Source organism: Cyanidioschyzon merolae, chromosome 7 (assembly GCF_000091205.1).
Source record: "Cyanidioschyzon merolae strain 10D DNA, chromosome 7, complete genome".
Taxonomy (NCBI): domain Eukaryota; phylum Rhodophyta; class Bangiophyceae; order Cyanidiales; family Cyanidiaceae; genus Cyanidioschyzon; species Cyanidioschyzon merolae.
The window spans coordinates 528977-549741 of record NC_010133.1 but is presented as its reverse complement, the minus strand read 5'-3'; the positions used below and the strand labels follow the sequence as shown (position 1 = coordinate 549741).

The window sequence follows — 20765 nt, the reverse complement described above, 5'->3', positions numbered from 1 at the left end:
CCCCCCAGGTAGCGATATTTTTCCACGATCGGAATTTCCTGATTCTGCAACCGCCACGAGCGATTGCGAATGCTCTGCGAGTCTCCATGAATGACCATGACGCCGCACTTCGATGCTCCTATGCTTATCTCCCAGCGATCGGCCCAGTCGCTGACTTGTTCCATGCTACCCGCAAGCGTTTCCGGGGCGGGTACCAACAGCACGACATCGTCCGCAAATAGAAGGCCTGCGAGGCGGTTCCTACATGAGGGCTCCTCATCGGGCATCTCCCCAGTCTATCCACGGCACCTCAAGCACGTATTGTCTGCAGTTGTTCAGCAGGTCGTTGATGAAGATGTTGAAAAGGAGCGGGAATGCGGGATCGCCCTGTCGCAGTCCACGGCGCATTCTTATCGAAGGGGTTCTTGAGCCGTCGCCCAGTCGGATGCGCATCCATGAGTCTACATAGAGCGCACGGAAGAACGCTAAGCACTTTTCGGAGACTCCGGCACGTTCCATCTTCAGAAATAGAGCCTCGTGCGGGACCGTGTCCGAGGCCTTTTGGAAGTCGATGAAGCATACGTAAGTTGGTTGTTGGTCGCTAGTGAAGCGACGTTGCACCACTTCAATGAAGGTCAGGGCATGGCTCATGCACTCCTCGCGGCTCCGGAATCCAGCCTGTTCTGGGGCGAAGAACTTGCGCTCCTGGAGGCCGCTGTGGATACGGTTCGTGAGGATGGCGCAAAGTAGCTTCATGATTGACGGGATGAGGCGAATAGGCCGGTAGCTGTTCATGTCTGTGTGGGAGTCTTTTTTGAGGACCGGTACGACCTCGGCAGTCCCCCATACATCAGGGATGTATGCCTCTTCAAACATGCGTTGGATGAGCTCCAGAAAGCGTTTGCCTAAGCTTGTGTCAGGTTCATCTGGTATCCATGGTGTCCCTGTTGTCTCGCCTTCTGGTGTCGCCAGTTTCACCCACTCGGCAGCGATACCGTCGATGCCAGGTGTTTTGCGGTTGCATGAGCTTAAGAGTGTCTCAGCGATTTCAGGCCAGAAGATTGGGTCGTTCCATTCCAAGTACCGGTTCGATGCGCGGTACTTCTGCGGCATATTGGTGCCGATAGATTGGGTCTTGGCAGTGCCCAGTTGCGTCTTCATGCAGCTCTGTCCCGTGGTCTGTCCAGGCCTCATTCACTGAGGCACCCTCCGTCCTCAGCTCTTCCTTATCAACGATTGGTGTGAGCCCCAAGCACTTTTTTGGTGGCTCCAGTCTCGATCGAATGGAGCGCCAAGTCTCATCTTCGGTGGTGCTCTCCAGCATAGATTTCGCCAGGGAGGCGATTTTGCGGCTTCGATCCTCTCGTTTGTCTTCTCTGGAAAGTTTCTTCTTTCTTTTGATAGCTTCTTCACGTTGCGCCTGTAGCGCCGTTAGGACTGCCTTCGCTTCCTTGTCTCCGGCGTTGGCGCGTAAGGCGGTGCGGTTGACGATCTGATAGAGTCGGTGGCATTCATCAATCTGGGTATTGGTACGTCGTTTCAGGTACTGCGGATTGCAACTTTTACGTTCTGGTGCCAGCCGTCCCGGTTGGTCTAATGATTTGCATGCACGGCTTTTCGGATCTACCGCGTTGTGAGTAGGTGACTGAGTTTTTTGACAGCTTTCTTGAGTTCCGGCTGGGGTGTTCTTTCCGGGGATGACTTGTGATGGGCTCGTTTCGGAGTTCTTCTTTCTATTCTCTTGTTTTCTCTTGCTGGTCTTCTTCTTCGGGCTCTGTCCTGAGCTACTTTCTCTGGTTATTTTGCTTCTGGTTGGATCATGATGGCTCTGTACCTCCTTCTCCGTATCTCGTTGGGTCTCTATCGCTAAGGTAGAGTCCTCGATTTGTATCAGTTCCTCATTACTGTACTGGTAATTCGACTTCTCGTCGTCTAGTATCGGGGCTATCTCACAAATATTCCATGATGCGAAACCTATCGAGTCATAGCGCATAAGGAAATAGGAATGGCGCTGCGGTGCTCCAGAGATACGTCGTCGATTTAGACGCACGCTCCACGGGGTGTGTGAACGCACACGCCACCAGCGCTTCCTGCATTCCAGTCGTCCATTGAGTGCTTGGCACAGCGCGAAGTTAGCAACAGAAGTACATTAGTCTTGGTCGATTCGAATGCAAACTTTATCTTGCCGGACGCGTGAAGCTACCCGCAACCATTGGGAACAGTCTGCAAAACACCCTTTCAGCAGCTACGTATCCGCTCCCCAAACACATACGCGGGCAAGTCGCTTACTCCAGTTTCGACCGTGAACATGCCGCCAGCCGTCTTCCAAAGTATCCGCCGAGACTGTTTCCAAAGTCGAGGTAGGTACCCATGGTAGGAGGTAATCCTGAGTCCGAGTTCGAGGATGGATCCAGAATATGTGCCCGCACCTGCAGCGTTGTTTCGGGAGGTGCGAATGTCTGCTCAGCATTTTCGTCAATACTTTGTGATGCTACTGCCTCCGCCTCTCCGTTCGTTGCGGTCAAGGTTCCTGTCGTGGTCTTCTATCGCCGTCGTCCAAGCACCCCGTGTTAACCCACTTTCAGAGCTTCTCCAGGAAAATTGGAACCTCTTAGGCGGCCGTGGTGTGTAGGTCCATAAGATAGGTGTTCTTTAATCAATATTTTGCAACTAGTTTGTTTTGTTTTTTCTGTATTTTTTCGGCTCACTACGCCCCAGAGATTCCGCGTATAGCGAGGAAGAATACGACTTTGGGGCGGTACTGCCTTGAGCGTTCGCGCTCAGTCGCTCGCCCTCGACTCATGGCAGACTGAAAAGAACCACATAACTGCGCGCTTTTGTTCCTGGTCTTCGAGGTTCTCGGACTGTTTTTTGACCCGCAGACTTGAGACTCAAAGTGCGCCAGTACGAACGTTCCGACGTATTCGTAGTTTTAGGATTCTGGGTCGAATGTTCGAAGTGGTTTATTCAACGCCTTGCCGCTAGAATTTGGTACACCATCGGATTCTTCATGATTCGGGATGCTCTTATACGAGGCCTTTCAAAAGACTCTATTTCATGGTCCAGTGGATACGCAGGAGCCTCGGCTTGTCTCCTTTCCTCCGAAGCAGCGTGCGCATATCACGCATGGTTCATGTTTCCAAACTCCCTGGGCCAAGGTATTGCGAAGGCGCAACAATGCCTTCTGTTGCAATGACCATGGATAAACTGGGCGCCGTCCTTTCTCGATTTCTCCACAAGCTCAAACATAAAAGTTCATTGAACCTGTCACGGCTAGTAATTCTATCTGTTCGAAAGGTGTGCGTCTCTCTGTGGCGGTTTGCAAAACGGCACGCAACAGTAGCATCATCATATTTCGCACGGATATGCTCCCGGAGACTCGGGTCTCTTCTGTTTGCGCGTAAAAAAAAGATCTTGGATACGAGTTCGTCTCGTGGCTACCACAGCTCCCTGTGGAAACGCTCCACCGAACTGCCCCAGGCGAGCGCATACGGATCGAAATATCTCGATTTGTGCTTCAGCCTGGGGTTCCTTCCCGGTGCTGGTTTCACCATAGACGAAGTTTCGTCCCGCAAATCTTCGACAGAATGGAACAGCCTCCGCTTGATTCTCCGGCCGACGGCCTACTTGCCAATACAGTCGCCATGCAGTAGCCCGTGAACGTAGGATACGGCACCCGGTGTGGAAACTGGGGAGACCATCGCGCGACCCTTCCCTGGCCCGCACGGGCATGTACCGAGCGGTGCGACAAGCCTTCGTGGGCTGCAGGGCGAGCCCGCGCTGCAGCAGGTGCACCAGACCTGCTGCAACATCCGAGCATTGCCAGGTGACACCGCTGCAAAAGGCGCATCGTTCCTGCCACCAAAGTTCATGAAAAAGGCAACAGGAGCGTAGGTTGCAACGAAATACTGCATATGAGAAGCGTGAAAAGCAACCAGAGGCAGCGAGGTCGGAGCTATACCGCTGTTGTGTACATCCTTCAACAGCTCACAGCAACAGTGCAAGATAGACACGAGAAACAAGCCCAGTCAAACTTGCAGAAAAAAAAGAGCGGAAAAGGAAACAGTCTCCGAGAAAGTCCGCAAAGCCTGCTATCGATAGCAGCTAGAATAGGTTCAAAGTTTGCCGTTTCCGCCCTCGGTCGCTATGCGAACTCCTTCTGTTTGAGTCGTTCTTAGCTCTACCGAGCAGCGAAACAGGATCCCTGCTGTCAACAACGACGCCCTGAGCGTGCCCAATGGCCACCCAGACCACTCGGTACACTTATACCACCTTTCCGATTCCTCAGCGCTCGCGTACAACATACAGCACCGCGTACCGCGAATACACCAGCGCTGCCCGCCAGTAAACGACGCCGCCGCTCGCGAGCGCAACGACAGCGCCCAGATACGCAAAGCGCGAACACGACGCGCAGATACGTCATGCGCTCGTGTGAAGCTCGGCGGCGGCGGCGGCGGCTCTCATACAACGCACGTCGTTGGGAGATCTCCTATCCGTTGGGGGCGTTGTGAGCGCATCCGTGTGCACCATGCACAGGTGGCGTGACGCGGCTGCATCTCGGTGTGCGTGTCGCGCAGCGTGACACGGCTGCATCTCGGTGTGCGTGTCGCGCAGCGTGACAGTCACATAGTACGTAACTGCGTCGCTTGTTGTTGAAGTAAAAGCTATAGACTCTGCTCGAAAGCGCCAACCTTATGTCTTGCAAGCGTGCTCTTTTCGTGTTTTTGACGCTCGTGTTTGTCTTGTCTTTTATGCAGGAACCCGTTTCGGGGCAGACTTGTTATTATGAGTGCTATACAGATACCGGCACGATAGAGAACAGTATTCAAACGGACTGTTCCTCCTGCAGCCCAAGTAACCTGTGCGATAGTGGCTCGTATTTCTATTCCAGTTGCGAGGACGGTCTCTATGAAGCTCAGTGGTACACCAGTGACCTCGAAAATGACTACAGTGTCAACAGCGAATCTTGCCCGTCGTACATCACGGTTCGCATGGTTAACGGTGATTACTTCGAGGGAAACACGTTATGCTTCGGTGAATGCTGCATTATCAATGATGTTACTGTTACCGATGAACCGTTTCAGGCCAACTCCGATGGATATCTCTACCAAGTCGATGATGCAGCAGTGGCGGAGATAAATGCAGACTGCTTCGTGGGAACTATTGCATGGCGTATAGTTGGCAACCGCTGGTCTATCAACGGCGAGAGCACGGACGAGATTGGCATCATCGTGTACATTCAGAACACAGGGAGCATTTGCGCATACTGAAAACGCAAAGGAGGCTCCATGGAAAGCTGAATTCTTTGAATGCAGGCGAACTACAGCATAGATAGTGCGCCATCAGGAAACATGAAGGTTCGGGCACAAGTCCGGAACGGCAAGCTCTACAATGGTTGTAAACGGCAGGTGTGCGTTTCGTATACTAATCGAGTGGTCGCAGACGCAAACTCAGCACCGAAAGGGAACTGCCGACTCTCTCCGAATGTTGCGTGCGTCCGGCACCAGCTTGCGCGGGACACCAGATCGCTCAGGTGTCTTGGTCGGCAGTATCGGCCCGACGTGCCTGAGCTGAGCAACCGTTTACGCCACATCGACACACCCAATCAGTGTCGTGCTCTAGATTATCAAGCTGTTATACGTGTGATTTTCGGTGACAGGACGAATACGACTATGTCGCCCGAGCTCCTCCGGCAACGCTTCGTCGACGCGGCTGGCTTCGATTTCTTCGGGATAACCAGTTCCCGAGATTCTCACCGTCCAAGAGGTCCGGTGCAGGCACACGAGTGCTAACCGATATCGTGTTTACCGCATCGTCTCAATAAAATCAGATGCGTCGTTAGAAGCGCATCGCGGGTGCAGCGTCCTGCTTCAGGGAAATAATGACACATACATACACATCTGCCGCGCACCACGTCGCGCGCTGCGGCCTAGATACGTGATGCGCGCATGCGCTGTTCATCGCCGGCGTCACGGAATCTGCTGTTTCCGTGACACGACCTGCGATTTCCCGCGTCCGTGGCGCATCATGGGATGCGCTCTCGGGAAAAGACGGTGCGCGGCCACCTGTGTCCGCAGTGTCCAGATGGTACTGCCAGCTGCATGGCACTGCGCGGCTTTCGCCGTTTCAGAGGCACACACCATCCTGGCACGATACTGGTGCGCTCTCTAGATTTTCAAATACTGGCGTATGCATGTGGGAGACACAGATGTCAATCAGTGTGGAACCTGAAGGGAACATGCTCTCCTCTTTCACCGAGCGCACTCGACCTCGGAAAACATGACGCCGTCCTTGTTTATATATCCATGTAGATGTGGTGCGTCGGAACAAGCACCAGCTTCATACGATGTCATGTGTAGATATATGGAAGAGATCACCCCGATCCTTGCGCAGTACAGTGCTACACACTAGAGTCCGAGCATGGCACTACGAATGGCATGATCGCGAAATCGACAGTCGTATTCTGTGTGGTATCGCTTTTAACAGGGTCGGCTTCCTTGCGGTGGTTACACAATATTGGCCTGATCGCGAAATCGACAGTCATATTCTGTGTGGTATCGCTTTTAACAGGGTCGGCTTCCTAGCGGTGGTTACACAATATTGGCTTGATCGCGAAATCGACAGTCGTATTCAGCATCGCATTGCGTTTAACAAGGGCGGCTTCCTTGCGGTGGTTACACAATATCGCTTTCCAGTGCAGCCGATCGTGCGCTCGCACATCCGAAAAGGATGGTTCGTAAAGCACACGCGTGAATATCGCGGAGGCAGCCACTGCACTCCAGTGATCTCAGATTGGTGCGTATCCGACTCGGGACGGTAGTAGGCAGCGGGCGCCATGACAGCGCCTTGAATCGCATGCTGCATGGGCATCACAAACAGATGACTTTATGGCCTGGGTCACACCAGGCTCATACCAGGCGGCGGTCACGTCGTCGCCTCCGGGTATTCGCATGCAGCGCGGAATCCCGAACGGGAATCGAAGGCCCGGTAGAATCCACTCTGCAGGTCTTGTCTATCAGCCGCCACTGTCAATTTGGCAACAAGAGTCCCCCGTATTGATTTCCAACTGGAAACCATCCAGATCAACAGGAACTCAAGAATCGCAGTTGCAGTGTGAGGTGCTCAGTCGGGTTTCAGAAAACCCCCATTCTCTGCGAGCGGAACGTACCCACTCGAAGTCGTTCCCATGACGATCTTCAGCGAAAATTACGAGCAGGTGCGCTGAAGTCCCCGACAAACGCCGTCCGAAACAGAGCCACCTGGAGTCAAACGATAGCCTACATACGAACGCATAGGGACCGCCGCCGCACCCGCCCGTCTGCCCAGTTGCACCCTATGAACCGCGCGCTGACACCGACCAACGCCCGCGTGCCGCCCAACGAGATACTGGCGCTCGCGTATCGGTGGTGGCCTCGATTCCGCATCACCCAGTACCGCTCCCAGGATGCACTGGACAGTACCCAACGCTCTGCAAGTTGATCGTACGGCTAGACTCGTATCCGCTCCCGACACCTACCTCATGGAAATACCGCCACGAGCATCACAGTGCTTCCCGAATAGCGGGCACTCGCTCCAGCGAACGCGTACCACAACAAAGGCACGCTCGCCAACGCATCCGTTCCAGCATACCGTGCCAGCAGCAGGCGCACACGCACACGTACACGCACACTCAAGGCACTGTTGCACGCCTGCTGCTTCAGATCGCGCGCGCACACACACGATGCAACGTGGCGTGCATTCGACGATCTCGCTGGTGCGCGCGCACCTCCGTGATCATCATCGACAGACACCGGCAGCGCCAGCTGCGCTTCGATGACTGCGCGTAACGCTCGCTCGAATCGCCGGCGCGCTTTGCACGAGCGTACGCGCTGTGGTGTCGCTTGAGTCAGCCGGTAACGGTAGTGAGCGGCAGCGGTTTCGTGCGCGAACTTGTGTGCGGATCCATCTTTCCACAACCGAAGCGAGTCTTTTAAATGATTGACGTATGTTTTGTGTCGGGTTTGCTGCAGGTACCTGGGCGTTCCGCGAGGACGTGCGGGGTTGTGCACACGACACCTCTTCGTTGCTCTGTGGGGCGCAGGGTGCCGGCGCAGGGGCACCGGCGACCGCTCGGCGCGAGCGCGCAGGGCGCCCCGATGCAGCGTCGGATGCGCGCCTGCTTCGCTGTTCCGCCTGAGGGTACTGCGGCTCCTGCGTACGGAGGAACGGGAGGTAGCGGTGGTAGTCGCAGCGGCAGCGGTGGTGGTGGCGGAGGTGGTGGTGGTGGTGGCGGAGGTGGTGGCGGCGCGTCGGGTCGACCGAACCCGCTCGCTGCCCTGTGGGCGCTCTACCTCCAAAACCTGGCTAAGCGGCCGCTTTTGACGAAGATGTTCACGTCTCTAGTTGGTTTCGGGTTAGGCGACGTGCTAGCGCAGCACTTTTTAGATAAGCAGAAACTGGATAAGAAGCGCCTTTTCCGCATGATGTCGTTTGGATTCCTCATTCACGGATCAACGGGCCATTATTGGTACCAATTTCTGGATCAGATGATCAAGGGAACCGGCGTGCGGGAAGTGGTCTCCAAAGTTGCACTTGACCAGCTGCTGTGGGCGCCCATATTCACCGCAATTTTCCTGGGATACACAAGCTTGCTGAGCGGTGCATCGACTGAGGAAACCGTGAAGAAAATCAAGGCAGATACGTTCACGGGAGTTCGCGCCTCGTGGTCGGTCTGGCCCGTTGCGCACGCCATTAACTTTCGCTTCGTTCCACCGAGTCAGCGCCTTCTTTACATCAACTCAATTCAAATTGCTTATAACATGTTCCTATCGATTCTCGCAACGAGTCGGCCGGCATCCGTGCAAGTCGGGCCATCCAAAAGCGGATCGAGCTCGGGGAAAACAAAAGTTAACGATATCAGCGGCAAAAAGTGAACCCTGGATTCATCGGAAATCATCATGTGCGTGTTCTTCCCTGGAACGTGCCTATAGGAAACGTTCTTGCGTAGGCAATCGTAACCCGAGCGCCAATTCGTTCCTCAATAAAGAGATCGTGCTGGTTGATCACCTCCTGCATTCTATGGCCCAGTGATGAACGCGAACCATATCGCCCCGCTCATGGGATGCGTTTCGAGAATCTGCGAGGTTCAAACTCTGGTCCTCACGCTTGAGGCCGTCCATACCATCCGAAGCGTCCGGGGCGCTGCACCCGCAGCCGTGCAGGGCCAGCAGCTAAGGCCAGGAGGCGACCGAATTGCCGCTGCTTCTGTTGCTACCGATTTGCGCATTCCCAGACAACAAGCGTGCTGTCCAATGCATTTGGCTCATCCCTCGCATGTTCTTTAATGACCATACACATACCTCTTCGAATGAAATCGAGAGAAAGGTGTACGAAACGGCCTTCTTGCGCCGTCACTCGTGCCCATCATCGACCTGCGGTAACTCTGCAATCCTCGCGCGCCATCGTGCTTATGCAAGTCAGGCGCCCGGGGAGTGCGCTCCCGTTTTGCTACCTGATCCGTTCCGTCGCCTCAATGAAAAGCCTCGACACAGACGCTAACCTGTTGCGCCCCTGCATCGGACCGGCTCTTGAGCCACTACGATGCGGTTAATGCTTGCGTCGGGAGAATCCAGAGACATATGAAAAGTTGTCGTGCAGCGAGCATTGACGTGCCTGCAGCGGCCTGTTGAAGGTGGTGGCCCGTGGCGCGTTATCCACGTGCGTCCGCACCACCACGAGCTCAGCGACGGCCGTGGTGAACACGACACACTGGCGTCGCTCTCCAGGCAAACGAATCGCCACAATGTTATAGCCACGATAATCGACGACTCGATGGTGTCATCGACACCGAAACAGGTGCCCCGGAGGAAGGTATTCTCTTCGAAGGCGTTGAAGGAAACGAACGCATGCACGGTATTGTCGCTGTACGCAAATATTCAGTCTTGTTCCATCATGTCCATCTATTTCCGGCAGTGCGCATCCACCTGCGCCCCGGACTCGAGCGCGTTCGCTGGCCTCCCGTCACATCTTCGCGTTGCGACCTCGTGCGTTCCTCGCAACGGTTACCGACGCTAACTACATGGACAGCGTCGAGACAGGGCGTAGAATGCGTACCTCGCATCAGCGGTCACTTCACAGCGAACGCAGTTGCTGAGCGGGAGTCCCGCAGGCGTCGGCGCGTCCGTCGACCCCGAGCGCGACGTTGACGAAGCGCTCGTTCGAAGAAGCGCCACCGGCCCAACGTTTGCGTTCTCTATCTGGTCTAGAACAAAGTAAGCATTGTGATAGAAGAAACAGGAACGCCATACTAAAAGCGTCCGATGACGTGGGTCTGCGTACCCCAGCAACAAATGATACTCTTGGAGGCTGATGTTGCGGCGCAGTTCAACCCACGGCTGTGCTTTGCGCTCTGAGATTGGATTCGATTGCTGGTGACTCCATTCTGCATAGCGGCGGCGGATGCAGTGCGTGTAGCTATGGAAACCGTCTCGACCTCGCCGCCGCACATGCTCTTGCTGACTGGCCCAAAACACTGGTGCCTGGGATTGGTTCTTGGGATCCGACTTGTCATTGCTACTAGAGGCCTGCGCGCGAATGAGGAATGTCTGCTCAACGCGAAACGTCTGCAGGCCACGAACATGTGGATCTGCTCGCAAATGATTCACCATGTTCGCGTCGGGCGTGAGAAGGAACTTGCGATCCAGCATATGGGCCGGAGTTGGCAAGCCAACAAGCCGGCAAACGATGGAGAAGAGACGTTCCATTTTCTCCGCGAAACCTGGAGACGGTGTGCAGTGCCCCAGCGGTAGGAATTCTTGGTCATTCGGTGGTGCAGCGGCTGGGGCCTCGTCCAGAGAGCACGTCGATGAATGCTCTGCCAGCCAGCGATTGCGATTTTCGATAACGTACAGGCGCGGATGACCCGACCAAGCTTCCCGGGTTCGAGCGTCCACTTGTCGTGCTTCACGGAGGCTTTCCGAACGCGCAGCGTGGCCCTCGCAGGTGTAAAACGATTCCGCTCCATCCGCTGCAGTCACCAGGTGCAAGACAGCGTCGTACCGCTGATCGCGCATCTCGATCAGATTCCATGCGTTTTGACCAAGCATTTCGGTATACTCGTCTCCAGACATGTAGGCACGACCATCGAGGAAGCCGCGATCACAGAGAACGATAGACGGCGCTCGACACTGTTGTGCCAGCGCGAAGAAACCGTCCTCCAGTGTGATCTGGAGGCGAGCTAGAATGCTCTGGAACAGGATCCGACACTCTGAGTCTCCAGTGATATTCGCCTGGCCGGCACCGCCCGTAAAGAGCAGCGTTGCAGCCTCTGGTACGAGGAATACCCGGAAACCGCGGGAACGGAACCTTTCAGCCAACAGGGCCATTGCAGTGGTCTTGCCGGCGCACGGACCACCTGTGAGAACGATTCGGAAAACGGGTTGCGTCGTCACTGGCTCTGCAATGCCCTTTTCATGGTGCTCTGCGGGTGTAGTGAGCCCCCGGCTCGATGTCGCGTCCAGCACGGTCTGGTTAGCGACGTGCTCGAGCGGATCCAGTTCGCCGACGCAGGTACTCGTGACAGGCCCCCCGAGTTGACTCGTTCGCCAGTAGGCTGAAAGCGCCTCTCCTCGAGGCGTGAAGCACTGCAGTTCCCCATTTGGCGGAACGGCAAGCCCAATTTGCCGATAATGGGTGCCAAGCGAGGTTGCGAGTGCCGGTGGCTCAGCAAGTAAGTGTCGGGTATCCAGCGACGGAGCCGCTACTGAGCCGCGTTCGTCGAGGCTGAACACCGCCTCGTGCGTACAGACGATCGCTCGTTGTTCCGGATGACTATGGGAGTTTTGCCTAGCGTCTAGGTCGCGGCAACATCGTGCTTGGCTTTCTTCTGCAGGACAGCCGCAGGGGTTGCGCGCCAGTGCCGCAGCGCTGTGCTCCCAGAGCTCGGTTGTTGAGTTGCGCTCATCGCCGGGTTCAGAATCGGTGTCGTTCCCGGTTCCGATTCCTTCTGCCTGGAAGAGCAAGTTTTCCATAACTATGGCAGCGGCAGTACGCCAGCTGCTATGAACGCTTCGAACGCTCCGCTTGGGTAAAGACGCAGCGTTCAGCTCGGGCAGTGTGGCGACCGGGCGCGCTGGGCGTCAGGGCCATCGTCAGTCACCAGCTGCCGCGTTCCTCTCTGTGCTTCGATAGTCTTGGAAGCGTAAAATGGACAGACGTCCAAGACCACACATACACACATATAGGTAGATAGGTAGGCAGGTACCAGAGTTTGATGCTCTTCCAGCAGTCATCAACACACGCGTTTGAGGGGTCTTTTCTGCGTCTGCTTTTTTTCTCTATCTCATTTTCTACTTTAAATTACATCGGTGTCTGCAATGACGCCAGCTGTATTTTCAGCAGCGGAGGGATGTCGAAGACAGCATTCAGGTTGCGAATACGGTGCTTCAGGTTGTTCTCGAGGTTTTTCATGCACAAGTTGTCATCTGGGTTCGCTTGGCCTTCACAACTCCTTTACATTGAGACTCGGAGCGCCGCTCCCAGCTGTGACATCTGGCTGTGATCAGGAGTTCCCGTAGGTCAACCGAACCGCTCCCTTCGAGCGCCACCCATTGGCGCGAGAAAGCGTGCATCACCGCTCGGCTTATGCCCTTGGCGGGTACAGAAGACTTTCCTCAATGCCCCGCGTTTCCGAGTCCAGTGCCGCATACTACAATCACAGGCTTCTTTATAGTCTCTCAACTTTGTTATTTGTTTCATCCTTGATGTGATGTGTAGCAAGAAACCGACATTACGATGTAATGTATACTATAGATCGGAGATAAGTTGCGTTTTGGGATATAGGTTCTTTTCTGAACAGTGCAAGGAGGACTGTATTTCTCCTTGAAGTTAGTCATACGAAAATACGCAGATGAATGAACAACACTGAAAGAAACCAGATGCGCTCTACCCGAAAACCAATACTCTAAAACAGTGCTTGCCGTCCATGGTAGAAAAAGTCCTGTTGATCACCTTACGGAAAGCGAAAGCAACGATGGAAGCCGCCACAGACGTCTCAGTTTCTCAACCGCTTGGATTCGTGGTCCTGAAAATACTGGGACACAGTCGCAACAAATGAGTCCTAGCTCATGCACGACAGCCTTCCACCGAACAAGCACCCAGGGAGATCCTAGAAATCAGCGATCGGTATGGAGCAAAGAAACGTCGGTTTCTTTCTTCAGTCGATGAGCGTTTCTTCAGCTGAAACGGTGGATCTGCGTATGGTTATTCAACGAGGGCAAAACCATTGGCTGTAAAGCAGAGACTCGCGAGATTAATGACAATATCAGCTCCAGCGGCGATGCCGTCTTGTGGTCGTCTACGAACCGCCCAACGAGAAGAATCCACCAGCGCCTCATCCTTCGTATTCGCGGAAACTCATAGCTTCCGTATTCGAAATGCTCCTGCCCTGCTTTTTGATAGCGTCGCTTTCCATCGTCCGTGGCTGTGGAGGCGTACGCAGCATAGATATGCTTCGAGATGCTCTTCGTGCCGGACTTTTTCTCGTCGGATATGTAGAGTCCAGGCGTCTTCTCTGATATCAGAGGCCAATTTCATGTATTCGGACTAGTATACGAGTCGTTTGCATGGATGACATCGAAAGTTGCGGAATACCATCGACGATGTTGAGGCATCTTGCATGAGCAAGGCTAACCTAATTTATTTCGATTTGACGTACCTCGTTACGAAGACATTCGCAGGGTTTCCGCTCGTTTCGTTGCCAGCTGTTCACATGCTTCCGGAAGTTTTCGATCAAACCCTTTATGCGACATCACAACGGATGATCGTAGAATTAACAGTGCACACATGCGCTTCCCAGAATACCTTGACACGTTACCGCACCACATCGGCGTTTAGAACATCCACCGTGCAGGTTGTCACAGAGGATCCATTAGGGCTCGGCAACAAGATGCGGGTCGATACCGAGCGCTTCATGCGGCAAACGATACGGGCATTATACCGTAACCTCGCTCGTCGATCATAGCAGGAAACGGCGGAAGGAATTCTCACTGTGTCGTTGGAGACAAATGACGAGCTGGTTATGGCGGAAGCGATATCGCAACGAAAGCGAGAATCGCTTCAGAGCGTCCAAACGCATCATGGCGCTTGGCATACGATCGTACGGATGAACATGGCACACAAAGGAAGGTCGCAACGGAATGACTTTCTTCGTTGTACCCTGCGCTTCCACTTGATCCAGAACAGAGCGTTTCCTGTCAAGCGTATGTGAGCGTCCACACACGGCTCCTGTGCCCGGTCTTTGGCAAGCGTCCATGAGATGACGCTAGTGCCGCCAGCAATATCGGTTGCACGCGGACAAGAAGCAGGCATCCGTTGTGTTCTTAGATGAGTTGAAACTGGCACTGACCCGATAGCCGCGATTGTTTGCGCCCCAGCCTATGACACTGCACATGCGGCAGCGTATAAAGGCTGTACTGATGCCCCTTCGGCGGGCGCATAGCGCGCTCGTAAATGATCCGACTGCCTACAGTGCCTGTCGACGCCTTTAGGACGAAATATAGGCATCACGTGCTCAGATGCACGCTGAAATACCTAGACAGGCTGTGCCAGAAACAGCATTGTCCCCATGAAATGATGCCCCAGCAGTCGACTGAGCATCACACAGCACGCTATGCAGAGGCTGGCGGCCCGCTACAGTGTGACTCCATCTGCAACCTTGCGCGCAGGCATTACGCGTTTCGTCACAGACTTGAACGACTCGATCAGCATCCAGAACTTTCTCGTGCTTCCGCAGCGTCCAGCGCCTCTGTATCTAGCAAACATACGAGACTGCTGTATCGTACACCGTGTAGATATTGTGCTGAAACGCTGCGTACTTGCGATGAAAAGCAACCTCATCATCCAGTTTAGGTCCAATTCGATTCCCATCTGTGCAGCACAGCATGCTTCCGTTCAGTGCAAGCAATGCCAACAAGAGCCATGTACCGCCGAATATACACAGGAAACAAGTTCTCTTGACAAGTCGTTGTAGGTACTGGTGTTATGTACCGCCGAATATACACAGGAAACAAGTTCTCTTGACAAGTCGTTGTAGGTACTGGTGTTATGTACCGCCGAATATACACAGGAAACAAGTTCTCTTGACAAGTCGTTGTAGGTACTGGTGTTATGTACCGCCGAATATACACAGGAAACAAGTTCTCTTGACAAGTCGTTGTAGGTACTGGTGTTATGTACCGCCGAATATACACAGGAAACAAGTTCTCTTGACAAGTCGTTGTAGGTACTGGTGGTATGTACCGCCGAATATACACAGGAAACAAGTTCTCTTGACAAGTCGTTGTAGGTACTGGTGGTATGTACCGCCGAATATACACAGGAAACAAGTTCCCTTGACAAGTCGTTGTAGGTACTGGTGTTATGTACCGCCGAATATACACAGGAAACAACTTCTCTTGACAAGTCGTTGTAGGTACTGGTGTTATGTACCGCCGAATATACACAGGAAACAAGTTCTCTTCACAAGTCGTTGTAGGCACTGGTGTTCCAGTACCCGATACAACCAACGACGTGTACCTGGTACCAGCGGAGCAGAGGCCTCATCAAGCGCTTCGAGCAGCAGCGGGGATGACGCGCCCGCCAACGACGCGCCATCACCGCCGCCATCGCCACGCGCAAATGACGTACACGTGTTCGGACGTGTCCACACGGGATAAGCAGCCGGGCAAAGTCAGAGACAGAGTCAGAGCGAGAAACGCACTGGACACGACTCCCTGCGCTACCTTGTTGGTGAACCTTGCTCTGCGTACAGCGTGTGCCTCTCACTGGAGTACGGCACCGTAACGATTATAGATCGGCGCTCGACTTGCGACGGAACTTCGTAACGCTTTGGAATCGAAGTAGCGGCGAAGAGTCATGGGTCTCTGCAAGTCCAAGTTGGACCTCGACACGAAACTCGACGACGACTGCGTGGACACAGTTCACAACGGAGGCTCCCAGCAACCGACCAGTTCAACGACCGCGCAGAAGAAGAACAGGGGCGCTTCTTCAGTTCCCGGGGAACGGAGCACAGCAGCGGGGGTGCAACCTAACGCTGGTGGCGGTCGCACGGAGCACAAGTCGCAACAGCAGTCAAGTGCCGCTGCTGGAGAGCAGGAGGGCGCGGCAGTTGGCGCCGCCTCGGAGAGCTCCGGCGGCCGACTTTCGCTTGACCGCCGGTCTGACCGTTTCTTTTTCTCCTTTTTGGGGGCCAGAAGGCGCCTCTCAGTCGCGAACGAGGGAACGCTTCCCCTGGACGGCGAGGCTGCCGCCGCAGACGAAGAAAGTAACCGGAACCGTGCGCATCACCACTTTCAAGAGTATAAGGTTCAGTTTGACGATAAGGGAGCCGTAGTGCGACCACTGCCTATCACCAAGCAGGATAGTGCTGCAGAGGTTCTGCACTCGGAGTTGTCCTATGAACTGCCGCTGGAGCCGCCTGCCGCCCGACCTGCGCTGCGTTTATCCGCGGGCGTTGTTTCCAGAACCGGCTGGGAACCCGTGCGGAAAGGCAAGGAGAACCAGGATTCCGCGTGCGTATTGATGCCTTTGGTCCCAGCGTGGACTTGCTCGACCTTGGCCCCAAGAGGTGAAAACGAGGTTGCAAAACCCTGCGACATGCAGTGCATTCCGCGTCAGCCGTCGAAGCTCGAGCGACGCATCTCAACCCGAGATGGCCTCGACAATCTCATGGAGGATAGTTCGGGAACGCGCACCTTCGATGATCCGGAGGCGTCGCTTGCGACTGTGACAGTCATGACTCCACGTCATCTGAGTTTGCGGCATTTGCCAGAGAACCCGAACGTGAAGGGTGCCTCCGTACAGTATCACGAAATGATTCTGCGTGCGACAGGGAGCAACATTCCACCGCATGTTTTGTCCGATGCCCTGTGGGCGGTGTTCGATGGACATGGTGTCGCTGGACGTCTCTGTTCGCACTACATTCGAAACATTGTTCCGAAACTGCTTGCGCGCTTCCTCTACGATCACGCGCTCCATGACAAGCCCGCCGAGGCACTACGGCGGACATGTTTGAATGCCGAGCAGCTCTTGACTGCACGCGGTGAGCTTCTGGAACTCGAGCCAGAAACCGATGCATTTGCCTACCTCTGGAACAACATGAAATCGATGCTGCATCAGGCGGTGGCAACAGTTCGGGAAAATTCGCGACCATCAACCAGCATGGAATCTATTCCAGACGTGGACGATGAGGATGACGGGCTGGGCGGGATCGACTCGCGATTTAGCGGCACCACGGGCATCATTGTCCTGCTTCACGGCCGCGAACTCTTCTGCGCAAACGTCGGTGACTCTCGAGCGGTCCTCGGTCGAAGGCTGACTGGACGCGGGGCGTCTGACGATGCCGCAGCGACGCGCAGCAAACAGGCGCGATATTACGCGGTGGCCCTGAGTGTCGACCACAAGCCCGACCGTCCCGATGAGCGGAAACGCATCCAGAACCTGGGAGGCCACGTAGAGTCCTGGCATGGCAATATAGGACCGGCGCGAGTGTGGCTACCGACAACTCGAGTCCCTGGCCTCGCCATGAGCCGTTCTTTCGGTGACCAGGTCGTGGAGAACATCGGTGTGATCGCCGATCCGGAAATTTATCACCTGGAGGTATGCCCGGCTGATGCGTTCATTGTACTCGGTAGCGACGGTATCTGGGAATTCCTCAGCAGTGATGATGTAGTGCAGTTCGTTGGCAGACGTAAGGATCAAGGCGAGTCGCCGCAAGCTGTTGCAGAACAACTCGTGCAGGAAGCTGTGCGTCGGTGGATGGCCGAGGAATCCGTCATTGATGACACCACCTGTATTGTGGTCTATCTGGAGCCCGTGGGCGATGCATTCACCGACCCGGGTGTCTGCCAACACACGCCACGAAAGGTCGATTTCCCTGATTCATAGAATCGGCCTTGGGCGCCCAGATCCGAGGGTTCGTGCTTTTACCGTGCTGCGGTGACGTCCATCGCGACAAGAAGAAACGCGGACGGCATTCCCAAACCAGTGACCTGCGCTACCGACCAGGTACCGCGTCTAATCATGTGACCATGAGTGCACCAGGTCGCCAATGCTGCTCGAAAACGCAGCAGCAACGCTGTGGTTGGCGGACAAGCGCATGAGACGCGCAACGTTTCACGCACGGCGTCGACGGGCACACCACGAACTTGTCTCTTTTTTCTAGTGTTCCAAGCGCACGCTCGCGCTTGCCAGCGTACACCCTGGATCACGAGCCGCAGCACGACAGTCGCCAGTTGCAGCAGACCGTCCCGGGCACATCACTGGTATTTGCCCCCAGCCAGCGGACCCGACCGAGTCAGAGCGCGACAGACGCATCGCCCTGGGCGCGTCGAAGGTGCTCAAAGCGCGCGCGAGAAGCAAGGAACACATCCTCATCAGCCGATGATAATTCGACATTGCGTAAAGGCTCCAAAAGCGGGCCATACCATAGCCAACGCTCTATTTGAGGGATGAGTTCCCGCAAGGCCTCTGCGCGATGTGCGTTCGCTGGGATATTCGCTTCACGAGGCGGAGGCGGAGGCGGTGGCGGTTGCCCGGTAGCACCGATGCTCCGCCTGGTCTCCGACTCGAGCGATGCACTTGCGTCGGTGGCTGCCTCAGAGGACGTCGCTTTGCTGGGTGTGAAGAAGTAACTCGTGCCCCGCGCGACGCGACGCGCGAAAGGATCCAGCTCCACAGCGTTCTGCTCCTCGACAGTGCGTTTCAGCAGCATGAGCGAGGCTGCCAGCGGGAGTTCCGCTTCCGGAGCTGGACGCTGTGGTGTGAACTTGGACTCTGTCGACGGCATATGATGCCTTCTCGATAGCAGCATATCACGTACTTGTTCGTTGGACGAGCCCTCACGCGGGCGCTGTCCATAACGAGTCTCGAGTTCCGCCAAGCGCTCCAGTTCTGCCGCCAACGCGTTTTGCTTCTCCATGTCGCCTGCTTCCTGAGCGTGCGCCAGTTGCGCCCGTACCTGTGTGATACGACGAGCATAATTCACGGCTTCGGGGTGAAGACGTTCAAACTCGGCTTGGAAATCGGCAATCTCCTCGGGTGTCGCAGGGATCTCGCCTCGCATGAACGCGAGCTTCTCGGCTCGCAGCGCTTCGACCTCATCTCGAGACGGGAGCGGCAGGCGTTGCTCCTGGTGACGTTTCTCGTAGTGCAACCACTCGAGCTCTGATGGAGCGTGCCGTGACAGCTGATCAACCGAAAAGCGCCTTTGACGACCGCAGAGCTCTGCCTGAATCCGAAACCCTACTTTGAATGGCGGTGCGGGGCGCCCGCCCTCGACGACCTGCGTCGACGGTACCGGGTACAGCCTCGGTGCCTTCAGGATCGCACTTACACGCGCCAAAACGTACTGTTGCAGTTGCTGTGGTGTCGACGACGTGGCATTCGCGCTTGCTGTGGGCGGTAACGGCACTCGCACGAACGAACCCAGAGCAAACCGAGTGAACCATGGCTTCTGATGGAATCGTTCCACAAGTCCGCGCGTCAACACAAGCGGTGACGGTGCTCCGGTCTGTGGATCTACCAGGTCCGCGAATGTCATGGTCTTCGACAACAGGCCGTGGGAACGCTCTACGGGAGTTCTTCGTTGAACGCTCGCGCTAGCCGAAACGGGCAGGGTGCCACGGCGACGGCGCTGAGCACCATCCTCCTCTTCATCGGTACCGTGGGGCATGTCGGATACCGAGTCGGTCTCCGAGAGCCCCGGCGGATGTGTTGCACTCCAGTCACTTTCATCGAGATCCGACGCCTGCGATAATGCCTCGCTATCGCTGGCACGCCTCCGAGAAGACGATTTATCTCGCCTCTTTGCTTGTGCTAAGGCATCTAAAGCCTGTTTGCGGGTTCTCTTTTTCGCTCTTTCACGTTCGGCAAGCGTTGCCTTGTCAGCACTGGAGGCATCCCGCTGCTGCTTTCGAGCGTCGATGGCGGCACGCCGGCGCTCACGAAGCGCTTTTCGGAACAAGTATGCTTCGTACTCCCTCTGTCGGCGCTCGAAGCGCTCTGCAAGAATGGTTTCCCGTTCGACTGCCGTCAGGGAGAGGAGGTGCGCACGATCCTGTTCATCGCCGTAACCCTCGGCGTCGTAGCCGTCGTCGAATTCGGGTTCCGTTTCGATATCTTCCAGCTCGCTCAGGTCCTGAGTCGACGCTTCCTTGGCCTTCTCAGCGGCGGTGTCAGCGTTTACCAGGTTGTCCGTATCCGCGTCGCTCCCGGTCCGTCGGTCGTCCTTGGGACGCGCCGCGCGCTGCCGCTTCACTCTGCTCTCAGGGTCCTGGAGCGTGCCAGCGTCGTCCGTGCTGGATCCAGCGGCAGCTGCGCCAGACACTCGTTTGCCCCGTAGCATCGCACGACCAGAGGTCTCTGTCGATACCTGGTTCACAGCACGCGCACGCTCTGTGTCCGAAACACTCGCAAAGCTCTCATCGCTGTCGCCTGAACCCGACGCCAACGCACCGTCTTCATCGTCGTCGCTGGACAGCTCCCATGGCTCCAGCTTGCGGCTTCGCCTTGCGGACTTTCCCCGACTACGTCGCATGCTGACACGCCTGCTTCCGATCAGAACTCGATCAGGACAAGCGCTGCCAGTGTCGTGGTGCTTCTGCGAGAAAAGCCGCACCAGCTCCGGCTCCTGGATACCAGCCATCGATGTGGTGGATCGGGAGACGCTGCACCGATGGACTGGATTAAATGGGATCAAATGGTATGTTTTGGTTCCATATTATCCATAAGCGTTCCTGACGGTGCGTGTC

General features: G+C 55.5%; 5 protein-coding genes and 1 non-coding gene across 6 annotated transcripts, besides 2 other annotated features; 2 read left to right on the top strand and 4 right to left on the bottom strand.

Moving 5' to 3' along the window:
• Window positions 1-255: 255 nt before the first annotated feature.
• On the bottom strand, window positions 256-1173 carry CYME_CMG208C (retroelement; the record flags this gene model as incomplete). Its single annotated transcript, XM_005535930.1, has 1 exon — window positions 256-1173. One exon carries the CDS (start codon window positions 1171-1173, stop codon window positions 256-258), a length of 918 nt encoding a protein of 305 aa, XP_005535987.1.
• A 4604-nt stretch (window positions 1174-5777) lies between these two features.
• CYME_CMG207T lies at window positions 5778-7636 on the bottom strand. The gene has a single exon (XR_002461291.1). It is a non-coding gene; the product is annotated as a hypothetical transcript (transcript).
• Window positions 7637-7952: 316 nt separating this feature from the next.
• On the top strand, window positions 7953-8891 carry CYME_CMG206C (similar to peroxisomal membrane protein PMP22; the record flags this gene model as incomplete). Its single annotated transcript, XM_005535929.1, has 1 exon — window positions 7953-8891. The coding sequence occupies one exon, from the start codon at window positions 7953-7955 to the stop codon at window positions 8889-8891; it is 939 nt and encodes a 312-aa protein (XP_005535986.1).
• A 1086-nt stretch (window positions 8892-9977) lies between these two features.
• Window positions 9978-10849: a sequence feature (possible transcribed region).
• CYME_CMG205C (hypothetical protein, conserved) lies at window positions 10029-11987 on the bottom strand (the record flags this gene model as incomplete). The annotated part of the gene is made up of 1 exon (XM_005535928.1): window positions 10029-11987. One exon carries the CDS (start codon window positions 11985-11987, stop codon window positions 10029-10031), a length of 1959 nt encoding a protein of 652 aa, XP_005535985.1.
• Window positions 11988-13738: 1751 nt separating this feature from the next.
• Window positions 13739-15507: a sequence feature (possible transcribed region).
• A 363-nt stretch (window positions 15508-15870) lies between these two features.
• Window positions 15871-17901, top strand: CYME_CMG203C (similar to protein phosphatase 2C; the record flags this gene model as incomplete). Its single annotated transcript, XM_005535927.1, has 1 exon — window positions 15871-17901. One exon carries the CDS (start codon window positions 15871-15873, stop codon window positions 17899-17901), a length of 2031 nt encoding a protein of 676 aa, XP_005535984.1.
• A 409-nt stretch (window positions 17902-18310) lies between these two features.
• Window positions 18311-20551, bottom strand: CYME_CMG202C (hypothetical protein; the record flags this gene model as incomplete). Its single annotated transcript, XM_005535926.1, has 1 exon — window positions 18311-20551. One exon carries the CDS (start codon window positions 20549-20551, stop codon window positions 18311-18313), a length of 2241 nt encoding a protein of 746 aa, XP_005535983.1.
• Between the last annotated feature and the right edge of the window lie 214 nt (window positions 20552-20765).